This window comes from Buteo buteo, chromosome 4 (genome assembly GCF_964188355.1).
Source record: "Buteo buteo chromosome 4, bButBut1.hap1.1, whole genome shotgun sequence".
Classification (NCBI taxonomy): domain Eukaryota; kingdom Metazoa; phylum Chordata; class Aves; order Accipitriformes; family Accipitridae; genus Buteo; species Buteo buteo.
Genome location: NC_134174.1, coordinates 6,713,947 through 6,728,973, shown reverse-complemented (window position 1 = coordinate 6,728,973; position 15,027 = coordinate 6,713,947). Strand labels below are relative to the sequence as shown.

Genomic DNA, 15,027 nt, shown 5'->3' with positions numbered 1-15,027 from the left:
GGCAAAACAGACTTGACTTGGGGGGATTAGTTTAATTTTTTGACCAATCAAATCAGAGCAGGAGGATGAGAAATAAACCCAAATCTTAAAACACCTTCCTCCTACCCCCTTCCCCGGGCTGCAGTCCTTCAGGCACAGACTGCTCCAGCGTGGGTCCCTTCCATGGGGTCACAAGCCCTGCCAGCAAACCTGCTCCAGCGTGGGCTCCTCTCTCTGCGGGGCCACAGGTCCTGCCAGGAGCCTGCTCCAGCGCGGGCTTCCCACGGGGTCACAGCCTCCTTCGGGCATCCCCCTGCTCCGGCGTGGGGTCCTCTTTTCCCGGGCTGCAGGTGGAGATCTGCTCCCCCATGGACCTCCCTGGGCTGCAGGGGGACAGCCTGCCTCACCGTGGTCTTCTCCATGGGCTGCAGGGGAATCTCTGCTCCGGTACCTGGAGCACATCCTCCTCCTCCTTCTGCACTGACCTGGGGGTCTGCAGGGCTGTTTCTCTTACATGTTCTCACTCCTCTCTCTGGCTGCAGTTTCTGTTCTGCCACAACTATTCCCCTTCTTAAATATGTTCTCCCAGAGGCACTACCATGGTCACCGATGGGCTCGGCCTTGGCCAGTGGCAGGACTGTCTTGGAGCCGGCTGGCATTGGCTCTGTCAGACATGGGGGAAGCTTCTAGCAGCTTCTCACAGAATCCACCCCTGTAGCTCCCCTGCTACCAAAACCTTGCCATGCAAACCCAATACATGTGTCTGTCTTGCTCTAATACCTTCAGTCTCTCTTTACTATTTTTCTTCTGATTTTATGTAAAACTTATGAAACCATTTTATGTCATGCAGTAATACACACGAAAAATACTAGACTGTTCATTTAAGTATCCACTGTAGCCTGAGAAGATAGTGTTTATTTTAGTTTTCTCAGCTGAAATCAAAGCACTACTTCCTATCTTCAACAATACACCTTTAAGAACTAAAGTAAAACTGCATGTTAGGAAAAACTAAAAAATCTCCATCTTACAGTTGCATCAGTATCAGTCATCCAGGAATAGCAGTGAGCTAATTAAGCTCAGTGGAATTTTCCATCTGGCATCCTTTGCTAGGCAGTATAGATTTTCCTGCCCTAGTAGGGTAAGCTGCAGTAGGATATTAAAAGAGGTAATAACTTTTGTGTTACTTTAAAGTGGATGTCTGCTTATGTCTGATGTAGCTTTCTCTGGCTTGCTTCCTCCATGGCTTCTTCCATTGAATTAAGGAGCTCCTTGTTCCCTTCAGAGCAGAGAGGAAGGAAGGGACTTCATTTAACACTTTCTCGCTGATAAAACCCTTAAAATGCTCAGCCAGAACATGGACGTTAAGGGGATCGTGCTAATTTTGGATGCAGGTGAAATGCTTTTGCCAGTACTAGGGCTATTTGCATAAAGCAGACCATGGATTTTCATTCATCTTTGTGGTAAGTTCTAGTCTAACTGCTGGCCAGTATAGGATAGCCTGAACTTAGCAACTACAACCTTCAGAGGATGACTTGCAACTTAAGTGCTCTTCTCAAAACCCAAAGTAGGCATCCCTGTTCAGTGACTTTATGGAGACAGTAAGCTGTGTGGATAAGCACACTTCTTATTGGTGAGCTGCTTGGTTATCAAGCCCTCAGAGAGGCAGGCTGTGACAGCTCTATGGTAGAGACTGTCCTTTAAGGTACTGCTCTGACATATCCTGAAGCAAATTTAGTAGAAAAGACAATTGGTATTTTCTGGATTGCCTGGAACATTATGAAGGGTGTCCACACCATGGCTGGTTCTTAAACAGCACACTCATCTAAAACCATATGATTCCTGTTTACATCTCAAGGAGCCAGATTTGACAGAGTGGACAATCTCTTAACTCAAAGACGATGTCTAGAGCATAGAGAAAGGAATTTTCTTGGTACACCCCATTGATTTCCAGAATTTCTTGATACAGATTCTTTCCTTGGCTGTTACTCCAAACAGCAGCAAAATTCTTTGAATACTCACAAGATATGGATAGAATTTCCAGCTTTGCTCTAAGTTATTCCAGTAGGACTATGTAAATAATGCAATGATTAATAAACAATATTTATATATTAATACATATTTTTTTATAGTGTCTGACTTTAATAAACAGAAGTGCTTACCAGTGAAAGTTTCATATTCTACTTAAAAATATGTTGCTGAAAATAGTTTATTAATCTAGTGCTTCATAAACAAGACAGGCCCACCTTCAAGGCTGAAGGCTCTCAGGTCTGTTCTTGAGACAATTTCTTACCTGCATTTTGATATAAGTTGTCCTGAAAAGGGAGGTTAGAGGGGTCCTGGGTTGGATTTTTTTTTTATCACTGAAAGTTTAATAGACCTTAAGAAGCTGAGAAGGCCTTAAATCAGAGATAAAGGTCTTGTACCTTAATTTTAAAGCAGTATTGGCAAATTTGGAATCTGCCCTTGTCCTTGTGATCATCTTAACTATGTTTGTGCATTTTAACACCAGCTTTAAACTCTGACTCAGTTCTTCTAGTTTTCCCAGCCTTTTCTATATTCAGGGAAAACTAGCAAAATTTGCATCTTGCATTTGCCATAAACTTTTAAATGTTTATCTGCTATTTATCTTTACTGGTATATTTTATTAAATTTATTATCAATATCTTTTATTCAAATATCTGTCTATTTTAAATACTCATCAGTGAAAGTGCAGAAGTATATACTAGGTTGATAATCTATTAAATATTGTCTATTCTCTGCCTTTAATGCACCTTTTGACAGCCAAAACAATAGAAATATGTAAGTCAGCTTGACTTTCCTGTTTCTGATGGTGTCTCTCTTTTGGTTGTGTTTTGTTTCAGAGGAATTTTGGATTTTTCACTTGTGCTTGAAGAATATACAAGTAGCTATTTCATATAATGCACTTCATATTTTAATCAACTAATTTTTATGCCTTGTTTCTGGTGTGATATAACTACAATATTATGAAGGAAATTAATATATGGAATTATACTAATATAATTAGTGTATTATTTTCAGCAGTTTTAGACATTGGCTTTGCATCATTTAAAAATCTTTACCGTTTAAAACTTGCATGCTTTTTTAAAATATGTTCCAGATAGTTATATTGGTCCTTGTTCATATTCCTATTTTAAACTGACTTTTCAAGAAACTATGTTTTCTGGAAGAAGCATGGAATTGGGGTTGTAATTAGGAATGGTTAATTTTAGAGATTTTTTTTGCAAAAGCAGCTTACAGACATAGAGCTGGCCACCTGTATCTTCTGGTTGATGACCAAATTTGTTAACATTTCTATTGTTTATCTAAATGCAGGTGTTTATAAAGTAAGTTTTCCTTACTGTCAGTATTACAGAAGTGATATAGCAGGAGGAAGGCAAGCATTGTATTTTGTTCTACCTTCAAGTTGTCAGGCAAGATTTCATTTTAGTAACTCCTTTGCTGATGATGGCATATAAAGGAGGAGGAGCAGAGGTTGACTTTCAGACAGCAGCTTGAGCTTCTAGCGCAGGCACTTAAATTTCTTTAAAATTCTGTTGGACTTGTAAACTGAAGAAGTAAGATGGGACATCACTGATGGAAAATAAACACAAAATATCAAGATGTCATTTTAAGAGTTGTTTTTATGACCATTACCATCCTTGAAAATTGTGTTAGAACAGTCAAAGTGCATGTATTCTGGTGCTGAAATTAAGGACTAGACTGTTATTCACCGGAGAGAGCACTTAAAGCACTTTAGTCCAATTACATGTCTGCTATTCAATGCATGAGGCTGTTAGTGCCTCCTGAAGCAATTATCTGTAAAAGTCTTGTAGTTGAGATCGACTTCCACTGGGTGGTGACCAAGACTTGTTAGAGCAGGAACAAGTCAACAGACTAAAACTTTCTTTAATATGACTTGAATTTCTTATCTTTTTGGGAACAGTCAGATCTGCTCATATTTGCTTTGCTCCTTTTCATGTCAGGTAATATGTTTACCAGCAGCAAACAAGCACCTGATTGCTCTTGTTTTGCTTAAATTGCCTCCCTCTACTTCCATTTCTCTCCTTCCTCGCTCATTTTTCTTTGTTGTTTGCGTATTTTATGCTATACTGCATATAAGCCAACTAAATCACTACCTTTCTTTTAAAGGAAAAATAGAAAATTCTATAGTCCCAGCTCTGTAAGGTCTGATATAAGCTATTATGTTTGTCTTTGGGAAAAGCCAGTAACTAAACTCTGTCTAGGAACTTGTTCTGTTAAAGGAGGAGAAGGAGAGAAAGATAAGAGTTACCCAGTTCTGCATCTCATGCAAATACTGGCAGCCGGGGAGAAATCTGATTGCCTGGTTTGCTTCAGAAGACAAAGGCACATTTGATGATTGTAGAGGTTGCTGCCAAAACAATCACAGCTCAACTGGACAGCTTTGTCTTAACTTCTAGTTTCAAAAAGCTTTTAAACCTGGTGTGTGAACATCATAGATTGTATAGAAGAGCACTTGCCCCAGAAATACTTCTTGTAGAATTCAAAAGCTTCTCTGTTCCTCAGACAGGTATGTCCAGAAAGTGAATTAACTCAGACTTTGGATCAACAGCACAAACATATTCAGTTGAATGTCCTTGAAAACATCCAAATAAAATTTCTGCATGCTCAGATCTGAGGAGTTTGAATAGTGAGTTTAGCTGAAGTAGTAAAGATGATGGTTGAGAGCTTCGTGTGAGGCTTTAGGCAGATTTGGAGTGGAAAATTGGTAGATAAAAGATATGCGGCTTGTAAGAAGAATTAGTGCTTTTGCATGCTTCTCTGGTGAGCTATTTGTGTACCTCTTAATGGTAGAGATGTTTGTTGTGACTTGGTTTCTTTTGTTTCCTTTTGCATTGTGGTTTCTTCTCCTCAGCTTTTTGCTTTTATTACCTTCTTTCTTTCTTTCTTGCCAGCATGCAGCATCATGGTTTTCTTGCTATTCTTGCTGATAGTGGACTGCTTAAAGCATTCATGGACATAGTTTGCATGCTATTTTGTGCATTTGAGGAATGTCGCATTGCATTAATGTGTATGGTGATTCAGTTGTCCTCTGCATCTTTAATTTTGTGGACTTTTTTTGAACTTGAGGAGTTTTTATTTGGTTTTAAAGTACTTGGTAGTTCCACTGAAAGTGACAGCTCTGTATGTATACGCATGTATGACCTGTATACTTAAATCAGAATTAAATATCTGTTTTGCAGTTTAAAACAAATTGATTTTCCTTTAGAAGGTGACCGGTTTGCAGGACATCTTTGTGCTGCAGCATTGTAGATCCTTATACAATTCCTTTCCTTCCAATGCATTTTATGGTAGGAGGTGATTACAGCTCAAGCATTTTTGAACCAGAACAAGGCCTGTGCTTTGTAGCTTTGATTACTGAATTGAGTACCTTTAGCAATATGGCCTTTCTTAAAGTTTCACATGCAGATGTGGTTGATTAAGCAAGCTGTGTCAGTTGTTTCTGTCTGAGGTCAAGTTAAACCAAGTTCTGTGGAAGCCCTGTGGCTAAGATTTAAAGCTGTATTTCTTCTTTTCCCTGCTGACCCTCCTTCCACACGTACTCATTGTTCCATATTTTTGTTTTCCCTGAAAGCACTAAGCTCTGGTATTACCAGCCTATAAACATGGTATTATGCTGTTATAATGCAGAGGTTTTCTTCTAAATGAACTATTGTCTTGGAACGTTTTGCTTGTTACTCAGTACATGAATTAATGTTGAGTTTTAACAGTTTTACAACAGACACGGTAAGATTTCTCTGATATTAATTTTACAGCTGTAATTCATATTATAGCATACATCATCTAGAAAGTGCAGCCCACATATGCCTAGTTGTAGTGTGTTCTTTTACCCTGAAATGTGAAGGAAAGATGACAGAAAGTAATCTTCAAAGCAGCCTAGATAGAATTCAATAAAAATGTCTGCAGTATTCTCACTTGGGTTTTATTAGAGCTTAATGGTAATTAAGAAACCTTAAGTGTGTGAAATTAAAAAAAAACAAAAACCTCACACAAAACCCACCTTTATTGTACAACCATGTATATTTCAAAGCATCTCATCTTGCTCTGTATGCATTTCTTAGAGTGAAAGCTGGAAGAAAGGAAATCAGTTCATGCTTTTAAAGTCTTTGTACAAAGGAAGGAAGCATTGCAGCTACTAGAGGAACTTGTCTTCAGGTTTTTTATATATAGCTTGAATAGTGTAATTTCAAGCGTGGAAGAAAAGTAATTTTTCTAAAACATTTATTGCATACAAGGACAGAAATGAAATAATTTACAGATGTTGGAGCCATTTTCTTATGCTATCTCATAACTACTATGGATCACCTGGAGGTTATAAATGGATTATCAGCATAAAAAGACCAGTTCTATATGATTTAAATGGCAAGTTTTTGGTATGTACTTTGAGTATTGTTTCTTCATTCAGACTTCATGCTATTTTAACATTCAAATTAGTAAGATTGAAAGCACTGTAATAATATAGTTCCAGTACCAGGAATATTTATTATGGGCAAAATTCACTTTTATTTAGAAGACAAGATCTTCAGCTTTGCCTGACACTGTTTGAGGATGCAAGTGGAATTAGATGGTACAAATGCCTTTTGCCAAACTGAAGCAAGTTCAGAAAGTGAACTCCTGTTCATAAAGAATAAAGAACAATTTTGAAGGTGCTGGTGCAGCAGACAGTATATTGCAGAGCTGTTAAATCATCCATTTGCAACATCCATGCAACTCATTCCTCTCTCCCCTCATCTGTTCTTCCAATGGTGTGCTGCAGGGGAGTGCAAGTCTACAAATCCATGCGCCAGATTTTAGCCTGATTTGTGAATAGTGGGGCCCCACAGTGAAAGAGAACAAACCACAAGACTTGTAATTCCAAGAGCCACTCATTGGAGCCTAATGCTGAGGCCCTACCCCACTGTGTAACCTGCAGCGCTGTCTTGCAACCATTTACCTAGGTATAGTGTGCCAGGTGTATAATCCTGTAAGATGATTTAACATGTGCAATCTCTCCTTTGGGGACAAGTAATTGAGGAGAGGGTTCAGCATGAGTATCTTCCTTTGCCAGGTTGTAAGCAAGGTAGATGGTGAGTACCTTCACTGTAAGAGCATAGGTTTGTGTATCTAAATAATTGTATGATCATAATTGAGTGAAGGATAACTAGGGGAAAATAAGAGTGGAGGGGTTTTCTACAGAAAGCCTGGGTAGGCTGTGTTTATTATATGTAAACTGAGGTTTCTGAAGTTAGGTATTTCTAAAGGAAAGGGTAGGTTTCCATATGACCTTTGGCCTCATATGAAGACTTTGAAAATCAAGAAAAGGCTAGTTTAATTGTTTACTTTTTATTTAGTTATCTAGTCATGACACATGGCGTCATTGTATTCTTCTCTGCTGTCCTCCTGCTATGTCCTAGCTGGCACAAACTGTAAGTTTTCATTTAGTTTATATAGCAGCTGATCCGTGATGGTAGTTTGTAATGCTGTTATAATAAATAATACTGACCTTGGCTGCTGGCTTTCCTCTGTGTATCTCTATCATGAACCAGTCATCAAAGATTGAACTCATACTATTGACTGTAAAAATGAACATAGCTCACTTCTAACCACAGCACTTGTGTCAGGGGTAGAGACATTTGTATGTATTCGCTCCTGTGAACCCATATAGACACATAAAAGGGATTTTAATTACAAATTAAAAGAAGCTAGAAAGAGTGAGGTGCTAACTTTATGATCTTTGATGATAGAGAAAGATTCTACAGTTCTTGTCTTAAGAAAAAGCAGGGATTAAATGAAATTATTTTACTGACAGCCATTTTATATAATTTATTTTGCATAACATTTAAGCAAGGGTAGTCTTTTTCTCCTTACAACAGAGCTTTTGCTTAATAAATAGATACAGAGTGAGTACGACTTGTTTGGTAATGCTGACTTTAAAAGTTTTTTTTTTTATTTTTTGGGAAATACTGAAGATCAAATAAATTAAACTTAGATTATTATATTTAATGAGAAGTAGGTGACCTTTTCTGCTCATAATGGGAAAGTAATGTATTACATAATTAAATAAGTTATATGCAAGTGGTTATGATAAAAGACTTTGGCTGAGGATACGAAGGGCGTTGACTGCTAAGGAGAAAGGCCGCAGTGGAAAATTCAATGTAAATTGTTCTGTGAGCAGCATCAAGCAATGAAACACTTCTTTATTCTTTCTGTAGTGGCAATGTGGATTGTTCTGGGTCCTCACATAACTGATGTTGTACCACTGGCTGTTGTGATGTATTGAGCTCCAGTCCGGGAGAACTTTCCATTCATATTCTAGTTCTGTAAATGATGTCCTTGTGTTTGGCAAAACTCATCTATTGAACACTCAGTTGAAATCGTGACGTAGCCAGTATTAGTATTAACTACTTCAATTGTTCTATAACTGATAAAAAACTGAATTGAAAAAAATATGGTTATGCATAGAGTCTTTTAGTTATACTGTAGCTTTTTAATACTGAAAATGAAATTTGTAGGCGGGGGTTGAGGGGGAACAAGGACTTAACTGTGCAGATGTTAATGAGGAGCTCCACCCAAAAAAAGAAGTGAGAGAAAGTTCAGAGATGTCTGATAGGAAGCTTGTACATGTGAGTGAGGAGCTGATACTATAGCTTACCAGCAGTGAACATTAAAAGGTGAATGAATGGAAGACAATAGATTGGGACAGGGATATTGGGAAGGATTTTTGAAGTGAAGAAAGTAGTTTACTTAATGTGACAGGGACAATGTGAGAAGGATTACATACAGGGTAGGTACTGTAACCAAAATGTCACCTAGGAAAATTATTTTTTTGCAGCAGTGTCAATGAGCAAAAGCTTGGCAAGATTGCGTCAACTGTAGAAAGGAAGACTAGAGTAACTTGTTGAGATGAGAGCCTAAACAAAACCTTTGTTCGATGCCAGTACACAGAAAAACCTTTGAGGTGTTTAATAGAATGGTGACCCAGAGAGAGGCCCCGGTAATAGAGGTTGTAGCTATTTTTGCTTGCATGACCAGCAGATCAAAGACGACTTCTGTACAAAGGTGAATTTATGTTATTACTGTTCTTGTTTTAGGTAAAGAAGATGAATTTCCAAAGAAGCCATTGGGGCAGATTCCATCAGGACCTCAGCCTGCTATGCTTAACTCCACTCCAGTGCTTAATGGACAGAACAGCACTGGTACACAAACGACAAGAAGGACAGAAAGGAGACCATCCCCAGAAGAAGAACCAGAAAGTTCACCAAATAACCGAAAAATAATTAATTCACTGGAAAAGAAACCTTCCGTAAAACAGCAGAAGACTCGACCAATAGAGACACAAAGTAGTATGCCTAAGAATGAGGTAGATGCCAGGAGAAAGCCTCAGCCAACAGAGCAAGACAACTCGAGACAGTATAATAATGCAGCTGCTAATCAAAATTCTAATGCTACTTCAAATACAAGAAAGGAATTTGTACCTAGGTGGAATAAACCGTCTGATATCAAAATAATTGAAAAGACAATGAAACTTACTGCAGAGGTGAAAGGAAGGCCAATAAACCATTTGGTTTCAGGCCCACCACAAAGTCCTGGAGAAACGCAGCCTTTGAATGTAAAGCAAAAGATGAGGGTTTTGGATGCTGATGAAGGTAAGCGAGGGTCTAATGCATCTCAGTATGACAATGTTCCAGAAGTTGATAATGAGAGTGAGAATCTTGTTGAAGAGACACTTGAGAGAGCTCGTCCACAGAGCCCTAGGCATGTAACATACTCTAATAGTCCAAGAAAGCAAACTGAAAAAGTACCAACTCCATTAAAAACACCCAATAATTACACCTTCACTTCACAACCCAGATCTCCAAAATATTCATCGCAACCTGATGGATCACCTCATGGATTGAATGTAAAACAGCCACTGCCATGTTACAGTAATCCACCTACTTACCATGGAAATTCTCCAAAGCATGTTTCCAGTATAGGCAATACAAGTTCTGTACCTCTACATTATCATGGAAATCGAACCAGCTCTTCTGGTAGGCCATATGGTTCTTTTATTTCAGTAGATTATTCTCCGGATAAACTACAAATGAATTCCTATCCTGCCAGTCGCCAAAATCCCCTTTCACCAACCCCTGGTCAGATAGAAGTAGCCCCTGTCGATGCTTATACCAGCAACTCAAGGTCTCCCACAGGTGTCAAATTCATAATCCCTCCAGTGGATTATTTACCAGAAGATAGAAAGTGGCCAGATGCTGCATATATTTACAGACATGAACCCTACAGGCAGCCCTGGGGCCAAGATGTTAACAAAGGCCACTTGGATAATTTCCAGAAATATCAGCATTTTCAGTCAGCACCTTTTCAAGACCATAGTCTTCCTCCTGTTTCTGTCGATAGTCCAATAAGATACAGGACTTCACCAACCTTTGAAGAGCGTGGGTCACCACAATACCAATTTTCAAGCCCATCAACTCAAGCCCAACACTATCGAAATAGAAATGATGGATTGTCTATGCATGAATCTGTGCTTCTCTGAGAATCTCTTTATAGTTAGTAAAATGGCAAGAACCAAAACCAGTTAAACAATACTGTGTTAGTAGTAGTCCACCTCAGTTCTTCTCTGAAATGCGGACAGTTTACATGGGTCTCAAAAATAACAACACTATTTCAAAGGTGTTTCAGACTTTCATTGAAGGCTAGTTGAGTTCTTAGACTTGCATTGAAGCTATTGAAAGTGATCTGATGCACATAGACATAGCAATAAGATCATATAGACAATGTGGTTAATACTGTCATTGTTCCTTACATTTAAATAATTTGTGTTACAATCTTTCTGCCTAAAACCTGTAACACATTTACAAGTTTTATTTTGACTGACATTGTTAATGCACTGTATAGATGTGTGTGTGCGCCCGTGTGAGTGTGCACTTCTAATACACAAATGCATATGGCAAAGAGCTAGAGTTTAAATGTAAATGCGTTTAACTTTGGGCAAAGCTTGTGAAGTACTTTTATTTCATATTAATTTTTCTTTGTAATTTATTTGAGAAGTCATTCATTTTGAATGGGAATTTCTGTCATTTTTATACAGCTGCCTCAGCATCCCAGTATCTGTTCTGGGCAGGAGAGATGCTTTGGGATTATTAATTTAATCTTATGTGAGGGTTAATTTCCTCTCCTTTGACTACTGTTTGTCGTTTTCCTCAGCAAGAAGGAGCCAGGCAGGCAAAAGCAGAAAGCCAAAAATGTCTCTCTAATCTGGCTAAGAAATGGTGCTTAAAATTCAGGGCAGTGTTTAGTTTTTTATTTGCATCGAAAGTGGAGAATTTTTACCTTCTCACCCAAATCTACCTTCAGAATGTCGTCCTATAGGCAAAATATTGGAGCACAGTGAGAGTAATGCCAGATACAGAAATGGTGCTGCACTCTTCACTTTTTGTCATGCTGTGCTGTCAAACTAAACAAACTTGTTGCAGGGCCAAATCTCACAGGTATCAGAGCTCCTTGATGCTCTTGTGAAGTACATGCAGGAGTCTGAGATTTGATCAAGGCTTGATATTCCGTGAGCCGTGTGAGTATGCAGTGTCCCTTCTCTTAAGCTTTGTCATGTCAATTCCATTTTGGTTTGCCCTTTTTTACCCCAAAGAGCCGGTAGGTTCATGTCTGTGATTGGACATGTGCTGCTGTGCTATCAGGCTGCTGAGAGACTGTGCGGTGTTTTACACTAAAATGATCCTGACTGTTAATAGGAAGCTTAGACTCCTGGTAATGTATTTTTAATTAGTGTTTGCAGCCTTTTCTACTTTGTGTTTTCCTTTCCTTGACTGTGAATTTGGGGTGGAAAAAAAATGCAGGTTAAGTGGCACATGTAGGATGCAGTCCTGCGAGCTGCTGGGTGCCACGTAGTAAGTGCTGAATGCACTCACCTCTCATTGAAACCAATGGGAGTTGAGCCAGATAAGAATCTCACCAGAAGAGGTCCTTGGAGCGCTTAACAGAGAGATTTTTCTAATACTTAAGTACCAAACGTTGGTATCAACACCAGTTTGGGATGGTTTGGAAGGTTGTCCTGTTATCTTTTGTGTTGTAAGATTTGTTAACTGATAGAAATGGATTTCGCCCCCCCCCCCCCCCCCCTTAAAGAATGAGCTTTAGTGCCTAATATTGCTGCAGGTTGGCTCTGTAAGTTTTAAGGTACAGAAGTAAAACAATTTTTACAAATGAAAGTAACATTTACTGAGTATATTTCAAAAACTTTTTTTGTGTATATAATGTGTTTGATGTAATTTTTAATGAACTGGGCAATTTTATATTTTAAAAATTGCAAACTGCAGCAAAGTAACAGTAGCAAAGCACTACACTGAAACTCTAAACTAAAATTGTGAAGATAAATATGACTTGGGCTTACCTTAGTTCTAATTGGTTACAGCAGCTTAGGAATATATGTATATAATATTGTGGCTAAGTGTAATAATCTCAGTGTTTAACGATGGTTCTGTAATTCATAACAAAGCTGTACAATTTATTTGTGCAAGCAACATGAGGCTCCAAAATATGTATCAGCATTAGTAAATACTGTAGATTTTTATATATAAAATATATACACACTATTTTCTTATGTCATCTGCAACAGTTTTATAACTGTGTATCCTATTTTGATGTGACTGTATTTTTAACATGTTAAAATAATAATAATTAAGCTTATGTTGTTTTGTCTTTATTCTTAATTATTTGATTAGCTTAACACTGGACTTTCGCTCCTCAGCACAAATAATTGCTTTTCATAAATGAATCGTGTATATTTACTTGATGTATGTCCTATTTAATTTGTACATGTTTATTTTTAGACTAAGCAATATGGATACAATCTATATAGTGCTTTTGCATTATTACAGAAGCAGCAAGGTTATTGTTTGTTGTGATTTAACTCCAGCCGGCAACTCAGCCCTACACAGCCGCTCGCTTCCTCCCCCCTCAGTGGGATGGGGGAGAGAATCTGAAGAGTAAAAGTGAGAGAAAACTCCTGAGTTGAGATAAAGACAGTTTAATAGGTAAAGCAAAAGCTGCACACAAGCAAAGCAAAACAAGGAGTTCAGTCGCTGCTTCCCACGGGCAGGCAGGAGTTCAGCCATCTCCAGGACATCAGGGCTCCATCACGCGTAATGGTGACTTGGGAAGACAAATGCCATCGCTCCGAACGTCCCCCTTTCCTTCTTCTTCCCCCAGCTTTATGTGCTGAGCATGACGTCCCATGGTCTGGAATATCCCTTGGGTCAGTTGGGGTCAGCTGTCCTGGCTGTGTCCCCTCCCAACCCCTTGTGCCCCCCCAGCCTCCTCGCTGGTGGGGTGGCGGGAGAAGCAGAAAAGCCCTTGGCTCTGGGTAAGCCCTGCTCAGCAGTAACGAAAACATCCCTGTGCTATCAATGCTGTTTCCAGCACAAACCCAAAACATAGCCTCATACCAGCTACTGTGAAGAAAATTAACTCTACCCCAGCCCAAACCAGCACATTGTTTATAGTTTACTACACTGCTAAACCTTAACCTATCATTTGTGAAAGCTAGGAGTGTAAACCGATCATGATTTTCTGGTTTTGTTCTGGTAATCTCACCTAATACCAATTCAAAAGAGGACAATTATTGGCATGAGAGACTTACAAAGTTGCATTGATCAAAGTGCAAAATAATAGTCTGACTGTGGCTGCTGTGTGTGTCAAGTTTAGAGGATGGTATGGACTTAAAAAAAAGCCTTGTGTCATCTGTTTGTAGTGCAAAATACACTTTTATCTTCATTTAACTGGACAAACCAAACTCAAGGTACTGCCGGATTCAAATCTGTCATTCATACCAGTAACAAAAAACCTCTCAATGCAGAGTAAAGTGAGACACAGCTGTGCTGGTGTCTTGCTGGTAGAGGGAATTATCTCAGTGTAATGGATTAGATGTCCTCACAGGAGCTTATCTGTCACTGTTTTCTTTGACCTGAAAACAGTCAAGAAGTAAGTATCAACATAAAATACTTGAGACCTTTTCTTCCTATGGTTTAATAATTTTCCAAAATTTGCCTGCTTTGAGCTATATGAACTGTAGGTTTCTTGTCCAAGTTAGTTGTCATGGCTCTCCTTGTGGTTAGTGAGACAAGTTCAGGGTCGGGGTTTGGAGAGTGATTAATGTCACACTCTCTCCACTAACGCAGAAGAACACAGAAGACTTAAGTAAGGATAGATGTCCAGCTTCTGTATGGCAAAATTTAAGTGAAATTAAACTAACTGGAATTTAAGAGGAAAGGAAATCGCTTGAATATATGCTGTGGTGTTCTGTGGTTGCTTTTCCTTTCACTCTGATGCCATGCTAGATTAAAGATTTCAGTGTTGGACTGAAGCACTTAAGTCTTCTACAGTACAAATTGTTGTGGCCATGGGAAAAAAAAGACAAGAAGGATCGCAGTGTCACTGGTACTCCTCGCCTTCTTGATGAGTGGGATGTGATTACATGATCAAATTGCTTATCTCTATAATCAAGCCATGTTATGCCCTATAAGTGAAGACAGAAGCCATCCCTGGTCCTTCCTCATCTGATGCAGGGGAAGAGTTTTTTCTGACATCAGATTTGGTGATGAACTTGAAAGTAAGCATCCGCTCACTCAGGCATCTAAGGAAGAGAATCTGACCCCAGGAAAATGATCTTACCCTTTTCCTCTCCCCAGATCCATCTGTGGCCAGTCTGTAACACTTCAGGGAAGGCGACGCAGAGGAAAGAGAAAAACCATTTAGCCAGAAGTCTATTAAGGAGACTGTTCCCTCCTAATCCCTGCTGATGACTACCTAAAGCCTTAAAGCATGGTATTGTTTGCAATTGTTTCAGAATGATCAGACCAACTGTGGGCAATCCTGTTTTTCCCAGGGCCAAGAAGGAAGGTCCTTTACACATGTAAATGTCTGTTACCTCCATAATATCTGACGGCAGGATTAATCCCTTACTGTAAAAGTAACTGCTATATCCTCACTACCGATAGAAGGTTCAAGATGAATAGT

The 15,027-nt window shown here is 38.9% G+C and overlaps 1 protein-coding gene across 6 annotated transcripts in view; it reads left to right on the top strand.

Moving 5' to 3' along the window:
* USP6NL (USP6 N-terminal like) overlaps positions 1-12,699 on the top strand; it is a 129,804-nt gene extending 117,105 nt beyond the window's left edge. For 5 of the 6 annotated variants that reach the window (XM_075024646.1, XM_075024648.1, XM_075024647.1 and 2 more), the window contains one exon: positions 9,090-12,699. In XM_075024646.1, the coding sequence (XP_074880747.1) occupies positions 9,090-10,531 (1,442 nt within the window). In that variant the 3' untranslated portion in view covers positions 10,532-12,699. Of the gene's footprint in view, positions 1-2,840; positions 2,886-5,235; positions 5,317-9,089 lie in introns of all 6 variants that reach the window. The other variant, XM_075024650.1, reaches the window with a different exon arrangement.
* The last annotated feature ends 2,328 nt before the right edge of the window (positions 12,700-15,027 follow it).